This window comes from Amaranthus tricolor, chromosome 6 (assembly GCF_026212465.1).
Source record: "Amaranthus tricolor cultivar Red isolate AtriRed21 chromosome 6, ASM2621246v1, whole genome shotgun sequence".
Classification (NCBI taxonomy): Eukaryota; Viridiplantae; Streptophyta; class Magnoliopsida; order Caryophyllales; family Amaranthaceae; genus Amaranthus; species Amaranthus tricolor.
This window is the reverse complement of record NC_080052.1, coordinates 5,235,955-5,249,608: the sequence shown is the minus strand read 5'-3', so window position 1 is coordinate 5,249,608 and position 13,654 is coordinate 5,235,955. Positions and strand designations below refer to the sequence as shown.

The 13,654-nt window shown below is 31.5% G+C and overlaps 1 protein-coding gene and 1 long non-coding RNA gene across 2 annotated transcripts; both read left to right on the top strand.

Annotated features, from left to right (window-relative positions):
• Nucleotides 1–235: 235 nt before the first annotated feature.
• Nucleotides 236–3,402, top strand: LOC130814556 (uncharacterized). The gene is made up of 3 exons (XR_009042451.1): nucleotides 236–510; nucleotides 1,815–1,890; nucleotides 2,535–3,402. It is a non-coding gene; the product is annotated as an uncharacterized LOC130814556 (long non-coding RNA).
• Nucleotides 3,403–7,601: 4,199 nt separating this feature from the next.
• LOC130814555 (uncharacterized) lies at nucleotides 7,602–12,130 on the top strand. The gene is made up of 2 exons (XM_057680665.1): nucleotides 7,602–8,515; nucleotides 11,836–12,130. The coding sequence occupies exons 1-2, from the start codon at nucleotides 7,868–7,870 to the stop codon at nucleotides 11,989–11,991; spliced, it is 804 nt and encodes a 267-aa protein (XP_057536648.1). The 5' UTR covers nucleotides 7,602–7,867; the 3' UTR covers nucleotides 11,992–12,130.
• The last annotated feature ends 1,524 nt before the right edge of the window (nucleotides 12,131–13,654 follow it).

Here is a 13,654-nt window from a genome sequence, read left to right as displayed (position 1 = left end):
ATATATTTTAAATCATTTTTGAAAATGGTTATATAACATTTGTTTTATTAAATATTTGGTTTAGTTATTTTAATATACATTTAAACATTTTTTTATTTTTTTATTGGTTACTTATTATTATTAAAATGAAGTTAAATAAAATAAATAATAATAATATTGTGTTGTACCCAAATCGAGCAAAACAAAGACCTTTATAACCTTTTAGAATTAATTTTGTTGGGCCTTATAGATCAAATAAGCAAGTAAAATATGGGTTAGGGTTTTAATATTTCTCCCTCATATTAACCCATCTCACACCATTCTTTCTCCATCTCATTCATTGTGTTCTCTCTTCATTCTCCAACTTCTTCCCCCACCAAAAACAGCCCCGGCAGCCGCCAGGGTTGACCACCACCACCAGCTGCCAGGACCGAGCACCACCCATGGCCAGTGACAACCGGTCGACGCCCCACAACCGCTAGCTGTTCCCCCCTGCACGCTTCTTCTCTCTCTCTTCTTCCCCCATTTTTTGTGAGCTTCTTCTCCTTGTTAATTTAGTGCTTAAATCTTAAAATTTTGTGCAAATTAATGAATCTTAGTTTAAATTAAGTGATATCTTGATAGAATTTGTAGCGGGTAAGTGTTAAGAGTGTGATTTGAACATAGATAAGTTAGGGTTTGTATTAGGGATAAAAATAAAAGTAGTATGTACTATTTTTAGGTAATTTGGTGATATTTTGGTATTGGGACATCTTCATATAAGCATTTGTTTAGTATTATTATTGGTTAGTAATGGTGGTGTTGATGGTTAAAATAGTTAGGGTTGTTAGTCACTTTGAATAGTTGTTAAATATTAATTTTATCATATTTATGGTAATGAATATGGCCATTGTTGTGGTTTGATGGTTAATTGCCGTTTTATTAATTGTGGGTATATTGTTGAATTTAATTGCCATGGATAGTTTATTCGATTGTTGTCCCAAATTGTGCAATGTGGCTAAATCATAGAAAAATAAATAAATAAACAAATAAATTAGTGTTATGGGTTGTCTAAGCTACGAATTGTTTTGTTCTTATTCTTTGGCCGTCAAACCTTAAGGAATGTAACAAATTTGATTAAAAAATATTTATTAGCATGAGTTAAATCATTAAAATCAAAAGTAGTAAATTGCATTTTATGATTTAATTCCATATAGATATTCTTCCCTTAACATACCTTGTGTTAGACTTGAATGGAAACCAATGTGATGATTGGATTGAAGTGATGGTATAATTCATGAGTAAACATGCTTAGTGGGTGTATTATTGAGATTATTAGTCACTAAAAGTGGTTGTTAATTGTCACTTGTATTATAAAGAGGATGATGGATATTGTTTATATTATTGAGTATTATTGTTAGTTAATGATGGTATGGTCGTAGTTATTAGAGTCCAATATTGTCATGTTAATGATGCTTGACATGATTGGTTCGTTGGTTATTGTAAGTGGTGTAATTGTAGCCAAATTATAAGTTACTACTATTAATGGTTGTTTTACAAGTGTAAGTAGTTTATGCCATTACATGGTGATGTGGTTTTACGACTTGAATCTCTTGGTTTAAAGAAATGGTCATAAAGTATACTATGTTGTTGTGAAAGCTTATTTGATTATTGGTTTAGTAGATGTGAAAGCTTATTTGATTGTTGAGATAATGTCATAACTTATGAACAAGTATTGATTGAGTAATGTGAATTGGTTTAGTGTGCGTTAGAATACTAGGAAGTTACTTGGATAGCTTGTTTTTCTCTTGAATGGAGACAAACATGCTTATTAACTCTACTTTAAACTTGTATAGGTTTCATGTTCATGAGAGGAAGGTGGAACTTTAGTTGGGTGATTATTGTGATTTTGTCGTGCAGTGACACTTACAGGTACGTACACGTAGTAATCAACCCTTATATGCAATTTGCTTTATGACATTATTGTTTATTGTGATAATATGCATTGTATCAAAACTATGAAGTACGAGTGAGTACACTTTATATGAAGAGCTATCAATTATGAAATCTTGCGATTAGAATAGTTTAGAGAATAAGAGCGTTAGTAGAAGGCGGGGACCACCCCCTATTTTGGGCGCCGGGTGGCCGATACCGCCTCTTGACCGAGGTGTTACCATGCGGGCTTTGCAAACCCTAATATGGTGGCCTCTTCACTAGATTGGTACCCCAGAGGGTCAGCTGGAGGGGATATGAGTTCATACATTGCCATGGGCGCCGGGTGGCCAATAACGCCCTTGGCCTTGTCACTATGTCATGAAGTAGAGAAAAAATCTACTACTCTTAAATATTCTTCGAGGGATTAGAAGTCCTGAAAAATCGTGGGGTAAATAGGAAGTGTTAGGTACAGGAGTGAAACCCGTATTGTCGTGCAATGTTATTGTTCTATTCACTTGTTCTGTGGTTTTAACTACCATAAATTCATTGATTATTGACGTAACTGTTTATTTTTCATTGTTGATGACTTGTCTTTGATGGCCCTGCTATGACATGTTGGTCTATGACTTTACGTTTAGCAGCAGGGTTATCATAGATAGACATTACAGGTGATGGAGCTTCTTTACATTGCATATCGGGGGAATGAGTGAGAATCTTAATGTATACAATAATCTTATTGTCTACATGTAGTTTCTTTTAATTAAACCTTCAACAATGGAGATCGATAAAGTAGAGAAGCCCCAACTAGCAATAAACCTATAGATTGAACAACTATATAACTAAAATAAACTTTGATTGAAGTATCTTTGTGATTTTCAATGTTGATTGTAGAAGATAAAACCTAGAATTTAAGAACAAGGATGAAGGAAGAACTAATAAGCATAAAATGATTCTTGCAAAATAAGCTAGTACAAGTAGTAAAGGTAATGTAAAAGGTGTGTTCTCATATTATAAAATATCTCCCATATATAGTGATGCTCAAGAGTGATGTAACCTAGGTCTTCCAAAACAGAGGAATAATCCTTCAAAATGATGTAAAAAGGGTCATCAAATGAGCGGCCAAGCCAAAAGCCCATTCAGCGAAGAGAGAACGATCGGTCGTTCTGGGGGAACGATCAGTCGTTCCACATTCTGTCTGCTGATGTTGCTGTAGGGTACGAGTGGTAGGTCCCACAGGAAAGATCATGGACGTTCAACTTTCTGTTCTATTTCTTCAACGTGCTTCTTCAAGGTTAGGCAACGAGTGGTCGTTCAACTTTCTAATCTCAATTCTTCAACATTCTTCTTCATGGCTAGGGAACAAGCTATAATAAGCTACATGGCAATGGAAAATTAAGGGTTTATCAAATACACTAGGTATGCTAATGAGGATGTATACTCTATAAAGAGTACTACCTATACGGTCGACATATGTTCTTACTCTCTTCCTTTCTATATATGCGTTCCACTTATTTGTATTTTATTCATAATTTATAATTTAAAATATATTGAGTGAGATAGTTTGATGCGCCTCAACATAACTTTATTAATTTAAAATTTTAGAGTAATTTGCGAATAACAACTTTTAAGTTTAAGGCTTTTATGAATTACAGCCTCAATGTTTGGTTTTTTCAAATTAATGCCACCAAAGTATCAAAGTCTACTCCATTCATGCCAAATGACCGTTGACCTACCTAAATGTCCTTTGACATTCCTAAATGACCATCGACTATTAATAATCACTTTTGATTTTTTTTTACCATCCTTAATCACATTTTATTTCCTAATTAGCAATAGTACCCTTGAGTTTTAGCACTTTAACATTGTCTTTACCTATCATAGCGATTTTTTTTTTTAAAAAAAAACCGACGTCGTGATTATCCTATTAGGGTTACTCTTTTGGAAATTCGGTCGAAACAAGTAGTTATTCGCCTATTTCGCAACACGTAGACAGAAAAAGATATTTAATGTCGTTCTCGAACAAATATCATAATGAAGGGTAAAAATCACGTTAAATATCTTTTTCGGTCTATGTGCCGAAAAAGAGGCGAATTAGTACTTGTTTTGACTGAATTTTCAAAAAAGTATCCCGTAACGATAATCGTGACTTTCGTGTTTTAGAAATAATATCGTTATGATGAGTAAGAAGGATGTAAAATACATTGCCACCTATTCATTGATTTAGGGACATTTTTTTATTGAGTCAATTCATTGATTATGTCCCATTTCTATTTTTGTCATTCTTTTTTACGCTTTTACTCTTACTACAATAACACAACAATACATAAATATCAATACCCTTTAAGAAAAAAGAGAGTTTTCCACCCATTTTTAAGTGATCCCCCGCCTCTCCTTGGCTTTGGTGTAAAACTCAAATGTCCTTTTATCTATGAATAGGAGGGAGTACTTTTCGGTCTACATGCCAGAAAATAAGCAAATTAGTACTTTCAACCGAATTTTCGACGAATTAGTACTTGTTTGGACCGAATTTTCAAAAGAGTTACCCCAGAAGGATAATCGTGACGTCCGTTTTTTGAAAAAATATCGTTATGATGGATAAAAACGACGTTAATTATATTTTTCGGTCTGTGCCGGGAAATAGGCGAATAAGTATTTGTTTCGACCGGATTTTCGAAAGAGTTACCACATAAAGGTAATCGCGACGTCTGTTAAAGATAATCACGACGTCAATTTTTTGAAAAAAATATCGTTATGATGTGTAAAATCAATGTTAAAGTGCTGAAATATAAGGATACTATTGGTAATTAGGAAAGTCAAAGGTGATTAAGGATGATCAACACAAGTCAAAGGTGATTAGTGAGGGTCAATGGTCATTTAGGCTGGTCAAAGGTCATTTGAGTTGAAGAACGGTTATTTGGCCCCAATGGTGTAGACTTTGATACTTTCGTGGCAATAATTTGCAAAAAACAAATTTTGAGACAGTAATTCGCAAATGCCTTAAACTTGAATGTTGTTATTCGCAAATTACTCTAAATTTTATACTTCTTTAGATATATTAAAGATATAATTATTGTATTGGATATTATGCAGAACACAAACGAGACATTTACATAGAATTCAAGGGAGTAAAAACAAGTTCATTTTGAATAATAACAAGAAGAAAGCCTAAATGAAACATAAGATTTATTATTAAAGCTAAGAATTTATGATAAATGATGTTTATTAGTACTATACATGAATTAAAACATTAAAACATTGTTCTAATACTAAAATGATTATATAGAGTCAAAACTCAAGCTAGCTAATCCAAAACACTAAGCTAGTTGCCTTGTTGCCTGTCTAGTAGCCCTAGATTTCAGCTGAATTTTGATACACATTTAGCTGATATCTAGCAGATTTGGTGCATCATTTTATCGACTGTGTCCATATCTTTTGGCCCCTGAAAATGAGAGCCTACCTGTTTAATTGTTTCTTATTTAGCTTCACCCTTAATTTTGGTAGGGCAATTTACACTAACACCCAAAAGTCATATTAATTATGGACTACTATGAATGAATGGCTAAAACTCTAAAACTTCTTTATTTGTCAGAATAATTAACTATTCAACTATCTGTTCCAGAGTTCATGCCAAAATATGCAGCATATAAATGGTAATACAGATGCAACAATTTCGTGGGCCATAATGGTAATTGGCAATGCTGGGTTTCTGCAACTCTTAGTGTGTGAGAACAGTCAACATCAGTGAAGATAAAATATTTACTCTTCTACAAAGCTAGATGTGCTCATTTGGATAATTATGTCCATCTTGGGTTATGTGTTTCTGTTTGTTCAGTTCGGTCTTGTGACCATATTTATTTTTACTTAATGTAAATTTAATTTTAAGTTGGGTCTAATCATATTTGATTATAATATAGGATGAATATCAGGTCGTCAGATATGTTTTGAACACCTCTAATAAACACTATTCCAATAAAGTAGAGTTTATTAGCCTATCCCTAATACATCCTTTTTATTAGTTGATCCAAAATCAATTTTTGCAATATTCAACATTGTTTGATAATTTACATCTTATGACTAGTATACAAGAAAAAAAAATAGGGGCATATAAAATTTTATTTCATTTTATTTTATTCTTCTTGTAACAAATTTTCATAATATGACATTTTTATAATTTTAGTTATATATATAACATCAGATATAAATATTGTTTGGGAGCAGCTAAAAAAATAGAAGTACTTTTTTAAGTATTGTAACAAAAAAATGTTATGACACTTTTTATTCAGGATAAATATATAAGGGAAAACTAAAATCAACTAAAAATGAAAGTAAAATAGAATTTGAAAGAGAATAATGATTCAATGATATGATATGAGGAGGATTAAAGAAGGTGGATTATCATCTTATTTTAAGTGTGGAGGGGAAATTATTTTTTCTCTATCACATTAGGGTAAATATTTATCTCATAATGATGGGATTAATTTCTCTATTTCTCCTTTTTCATTACTTTATAATTATTTATTACCTTCACAACAGTTATATTCTCTTAATTTTGTTCTCAATAGCCTAAAATTTTTAGTTTAACTTTTATTTTTCTCATAATTATCTACTCGGCTACTCCCGATACTAGCATGATAGTTGACATTTAGCTAACTACTGTCATGAGCTCAAGTGAACTAAGTAATAATGAAACTAAACAAAGGAGTGCCAAACTTCGTTTGACCACTAGGGTGCTCGTTTAAACATTTTGTTCTACAGATAGACAAATTAATATTCAACTTCTATCCACTTAGTGAAATCAGACAAACAATCCATTGCAATACGTACAACAAAATACAAACATAAATGTATAATGTGTATTACTCTTATTTGCATTATTTGTACTAAAGAGCAACTTATAAACAATAAAAATAGAATAGAAATTGTGACAAAATCATTAAAATGACATAAGTTATGGTAGCAACTATTTTATAGAAAAATTAGATGGGGCAGTCAACATATTAACTGTCGTGTTTGATGAATTGGAGGAGAAAGGTGGTTTGGCCGGGTGAGAGGAAGGAAACGGACCTAGGGATTTGTGTACTGTCTATCTTAGGCAAATGCCGAATATAGTATATTAGACAATAAAATAGACTACTTTAGCACTTTTTTAATCTAGTCTAAGCACATGCTGAGTAGCTGGCCTATAACATAGGGGAACAGTAAAATTTATATAAACCAAAAAAAAAATTATTATAATTTTTTATAATAATACTAAGTAGAGTTGTTTATTCGGGTTATTTTATCGATTTTTAATTAAAGATTATCAAGTTTTTTTGTGTCAATAATTATTTTTTTGTGTAATTTTAAATTAAAGTCGGATATAATATTAAGATCATATTACTATATTTATTTTGAACACATGTAATCTTGAAATTATAATGGGGTGATAAAAAAATGGTAGGTCATAATATGCTGGGGGGCTTAGCAACAGAGCCGATTAGCAGACAAATATACTCTACTCAAGGGGTCCATAATCTATTGGTCAGAGCACCCATCAAACTTCCTATGATTTCTTTTTATTTGTATCAATTGAAACAATTACAAAAAACAAAAATTAGTAATCAAATCATCCCATCAATTAAAACCCATCAAATTAACAATAATTAATAATTAAATTAAGTATATAAACAAATACATCCCCTCCTCAACCAACCCATACCCACTTTATGTGATCCTTGAAAAATGGCACTACCACATGGTTTGCTTCATTAATTAATCCTTTTTTCACCCAACTTCCCAATCATGAATATTACTAGAAATTAATATTATTATTATATTTATTTATATCGTTATTTCTATTAAGAGTGAAAACAAAAATGGGGCACCCTTTTTGTAGTCCTCCTTAAGTCTCACTATCTTGTACACATTTATACACTTACACTCCAGGAAAATTCAAGGACAATACTAAAGAAAGTCCCTCAAAAAAAAAAAAAAAATGAATGCAACATCGTTAGAAAAGTCTAAGAGAGGTAATTTATATGTATATAGATTTGCCACCGGTAGTCAAACCCCGGAATATCCGCCTCCGGTGACATCGGTGACGAAAAAAATCATTCGTTCAAGTGTATGGGGAGGTTTAATAAAGTCAAAATCAAAGTCAAAGTCAAAAACAAAGACTAGTAGTAATGGCGAGGAAAAGGAAGAAAAGGAAAAGGAAAGGGAAAGGAAGTCGGTCTCAAGTGTAGAAAGTATATTGATGATGAGTTTAGATAGTAGGAATGGGAATGGGAATCATAAGGAGGTTGTTATGAAAGGGAGGAAATCAGTTGAAGTAGAAGAGGAAAAGGGAAAGGGAATGAGAATGGAATTAAAAGGGAAGAAGGAAGAAGGGGGAAGGAAATCAGTTTCCCATGTTGAAAATAATGAAGCATATGTTGGGAGATTTGTAGAGGAGAAAGCCAGGAAATCAAATGGTGCAAAATTGGAAAATGATGTAATTTCTGTGATTGAATTGTTACAAGTTAAGGTTTTGGTTACTGATATGCCTGCTTTTATGCAAATTCATGCTTTTCAATGTGCAAGGAAAACTTATGATAGTTTGGAGAAATTCAGTGCTAAACATATGGCTTACAACTTGAAGAAGGTACAATTTGCTTAAACCTCTTTAAATTTTATTTTTATACTTGCCCTATTTTATTGAGTTTGAACTAATTCCATTATCATTAAGTAAATTAATTTGGATAGTATTGTTTCATTGTTATAAAGTGAATTAATTTGGATAGTATTATTTCGTTATCATAAAGTGAATTAATTTGGATAGTATTATTTCGTTATCATAAAGTGAATTAATTTGGGTAGCGTTATTTCATTATCATAAAGGAACTTAAGTTGGGCTAAACCAAAAGTTAAGTGAATAAAGTTGGAAGGTGATATTTTATTATCAATTTATTATGATATAATAACGGCACAAAATTAAAAGTAAAGTGAGTTACTTTGGATATAATACTAATTTTAAAAATAACAAGTTGCTAAATTCTTGGGAGACATACCAATTTTAGATAAATAACCTTAAAATATTGAAATGTCATATAAAATCATAAAATGTATATTATCCGATCATAATAAGTAAACTCATTCAAATATCATCCGCTTGAAAACTTGTGTAAACCAAATATTAATTGATGTCATATCCATAAAACGATGAAAAAGAATGTTATATATATAAAATGATGAAAAAAAAGCAAAGACATAAGTCAAAAAGGTTATTGGCTGGTACAATAGGTTTGTTAGAAAAGTTTAAAATTTAAATTTTTTTTTGCTGGTTTTTAAGATAACTGAATAATTCAACTAGTTAAAAACATATTTTTTATAATTATTAATTTTTGTTTTTTTATTAGAAAAAATGCATTAAAAAGCCAAAAATGCAAACTCTTTAAACTAAAGAAGTATCGATTATCTTATTGTTTTGTGTTAATTGTTTATGAGATTTGTTCATTTTCTTCATCTCACTTAGTAGCTACTAAGAAATGAATGGTACAAACAAAATATAAGTGCATATGCCCATTCGTACTGCAAGAAGATGCATCACATGTCAGTTCTGTGCTTTGCCCATTATTTCCTGTCCAACCAAATTTAATACAAGCTCGTGACCGATAAAGGCCACCCTCTCCTAGTACTCGTTTGAAGCTATTTCAATTGCAACAAGAGTCGCTAGAAGCATATCAAAATGGTGATGTGCTCTATTAAGAATATATGTTTGGTTAAAAGCATTTTTCAATCTTTTATTTTTTTGGCTCTCGAAGGATGTTTGGTAAAGGATTGATAGCTGGTAGCAGATAACTGATTATAGTAGTTGATTTGACCAGCTGATTTATTAACTGGTTTAACCAGCTGGTTCTGAACTCACTTCTAACAACTTGTTCAAAAACAATTTATTCATCACAATAAGTTGTTTCAACCAACTAATTTACCAAACATTAACAATTGACTGATCAACCACCCAAACCTCTGATTGTGTAAAAATAAACTAAAATTGTCCAATAAACTATCTTGTCAAACCCTCATAAATTTATTATTTTTTTATAAATGACACGATAATCGTGAATAATTTCAATGGTAAAATACTTTTTTTTCCACCTTTTACCTTAAAAAAGTTTCATTCTTACACTCTTACCAAGTATCTTGCAAATGCCAACAAAAGGAAAAACCTATATGATCGTTTCTTTTTCAACTTTTTATTATTTGTTTTAGTGCTTTGTCAATTTTTTGCAGTTCTTTTCGATAATTGAATTATATAGGAAAATTTTTTTACAAATTCAGATTTCTTGATTTTTAAAAAGACACTTTAAATAATATTTTTCATTTAAAAGATTACAATTTTGATGATATTTGTAAAGTTTTGATTTTTAATTAACGTGAAATTATGGACCTAACATTAAAAAAATGCGAAGATCCCATCTTATGATCTTAGCATAAACATAATATATGGTAGAACTTCAAAATTGGTCAAATTGACCAACAAATTAGACAAGCTAGCAAATCATCCAGATCCAGACTTATCCTTCAATCTAATCCCTCCGAATGTGGTCCCTACTTGATAAGTGCCACTCTTTTAGTAGTAGAAAAAACCAATCATGTACTCCTATTATTGTTAATGGAACTAATTATTCAATTTAGAACATAACTAATCAATCAATTAACATAACCTTGAGAAAGATCCAAAGCCCCCCATGTGTTATCATGATAAATTAGCATCTACTAATTACTTTGTGGAATTTCTAAATTGTCTTTATTTACATACTACTTAGTTATGGTGTCTCACTTAATTATTGGCACCATTTTCTTATTTTTGTTAGTGGTTTTACTTTTTTTTTAATCTTATTTACAAATATATTTTCTTTCTTCATTTTAACCAATCATTTTTAGGATCCTTCAGTATTCTGTCTTATTCTCCAGCTTGTATTCTGTCTTATTCTCCAACTTATTTTCTATTATCACGAAAAAATATAGCAAAAAACAAAGGGTGTTAATTGTTTGGGATGACCTGTCTTAGTTTGGGGGCGTGGTCCAATGTCTTTTTTCCTTTCTTGGAGTTTTTTAATTTTTATGCCGGCGGGACTGCGTTTTCATCTAATTCAGTATTTTTGCTTCTTAATCTTGTTATACATTGGATTTTTCAAAATAAAAAAGGACAAAGGAAGTACTTGTGAATGAGAAACATATATGGATAAGTGGTTGTAAATGCAAATGAGATTATCTATATGTGGGATAGCAAATTAGGAGGAAAAAGAAAGAAATGGAAGGAAAGGGGAAGCAGAGGAAGGGAAAGGAGAGGAAGGAGAGAGGTAAGGAAGGAGAATGCACATTGTTTGTTTGAAAGAGAAAGGAAGGAAAATGAAGAAATATGAGTGTTTTCCATTTAAATCTATTCATTTTTTGAACAAAATTTGTGTATATATTATGTTTTAACCCCTCAAATCAAATCAATTTCCTCCCTTTTTGTTATCAAAAAAGAGGATTCTCCATCTTTTCAAATTACTTCCCCTTCTTTTCCTTTATTTTTTCTATCCAAACACAATATTAGAGAACGTGCGGATCATTGTCAATAGAAATATAATAAAATAACTATGTAGCAAGTTGAGAGGGAAGAAGGGAGTGTTGTGCTACACTGTTAAATTTAACAATGTCTTGCATTCTCTTATAATCTCAATTATGAAAAAATGTCTCTTATTATCTTTTACGTGTATTTCAACAATTTATATGACTTGTAATATTTTCTAATACGGTATACCAAAATTTATAACCAGGCTCTAAATTTAAATAGACAAAATAAGTACTTATTAAATAATTTTGCAAATAAAACTAATGGATTGTAAAAGGAATTTTTTAATGGTAATCACATATTTTTCCAAGGAAAAACTTCATGTCACTATCTTACTAGTCTCCTTTTTGGGCATGTGACAGGAGTTTGACAAGGTTTACGGGCCAGCATGGCATTGTATTGTGGGATCGAGTTTTGGATCATTTGTTACACATGCGACTGGTTGCTTTCTATACTTTTCAATGGAGAAATTATGTATTTTACTTTTTAGAACAAAAGTTAAAAGAGCTATGCAATAGTAGTTAAATATTTTATACTACTCTATTCTCTTTCCCTCCCTCTCTTCCTCTTAAATTAATTGTCCATATAATAAACGTGTAAATGTAAACAATATAATGCAAGTTTGAGCATCATAATTTTAAATAGCTAAAGGAACAATCGTTGTGGTATGTGATAGCTTTCTGTGCATTATTTTTTTCGTCTATAGACCTCTTTTAAGAATCATGTTGTTAATATTATTTTGCTTACTTGAAAGCCCCAAAATAAGGGGGATTTAAGGCACCTTTTGTTTCTGTTCAATCATTCCCAAATTGATACCTAAAATTTAATGCGATAAAAAATGTTGTGCAAGCATATCTAATGTCTTTGTATGCCAAAATACCCACCTAGAGTGCCTTCATGCACTTCTTTAACCAATGTGTATCTAAGGGGGTGTTAGGAATGCACAATAAGTTATCTTTGAAAAGAAAGCCTTCTTGAAAATATAAGGGTCCATTGGCTCATTTTGACAATCTTGGTAAAGTTGCTTCATCTCAAGGTTGCTGAATACAACACCTTAATCATTTTAAAGCCTAAGGTCTTTGCTTCGAGTAGGAATACTAGGTGGTGCTTTCTACTAACTTCTTTAGCTATTACATTTTTCTTACTGATTTTAAATATAGAAGAGAAGTTGAAAGACTGTAACAACTTTACCCGTTTACCATGCCTTTCATATTGTTTTTTTTTGTCCATTTATAAGCTTTAGGGACTTATGATTTGATTGCTGATTGAACGGTTGGACCTCAAAGTAATAAGGCCAGTTTTCCAATGGTCTTACCATATCATAGAATTCCTTGTCATCAGTGGAATAGTTTAACCTATTACCACTCAATTTCTAACTACAATAGGCTATAAGCGTTCCTTCTTGGATTAGTACAGCTCTAATGCCCTTCATACTTGCATCACACTCAACATCAAAGGATTTAGTGAAGTCTAGTAGTCTGAGTGTAAGGGCTTGGAACATCTTTGTGTTAATCAATTCAAAAGCTTTTGTGCTTTTATGGTCCACTCAAAGTTTTCTTTTTTAGTGCACCTAGTCAAAGTTGTCATAATGGTACAAAATTTTTTGATGAACTATCTATAAAAGGAAGCTAACCCATGGAAAGATGTTACTTGAATGATGCTTATAGGGACTTCCCGAGATGCTATTACTTCTACCTTCGAGGGACATACCTCTACTCCATCTTTTGCAACGACGAATCCTAGAAACTTCACTTCTTGAAGTAGCATAGAGCATTTTTCTAGTTTTTCATATAGTTGTTTTCTTAGAACCTAAAATAGTTGTCTAAATAAGTGAGGTGCTCCTCTGAGCATCTACTATAGTCTATAATGTCATCTAAGTAAAGTATCACAAACTTGCCTAACAAAGTGCTAAGGACTTTATTTATGAACCTCATAAAGGTACTAGGGGCACCAATCCAACCAAAAGGCAGCATTAACCACTAATACAACCCATATTGATTTTGTAGGCAGTTTTCCGCTCATCACCTATCTTCATTCGAATATGATGATAGCCACTTTTATGATCTATTTTACTAAACCAACTAGCCCCAACAAGATCATCTAAGAAGTCATATTCTAGGAATTGAAGACATATACTTAATGATGTTGTTGATACTTTTCTATCATTACACATTCTCCATG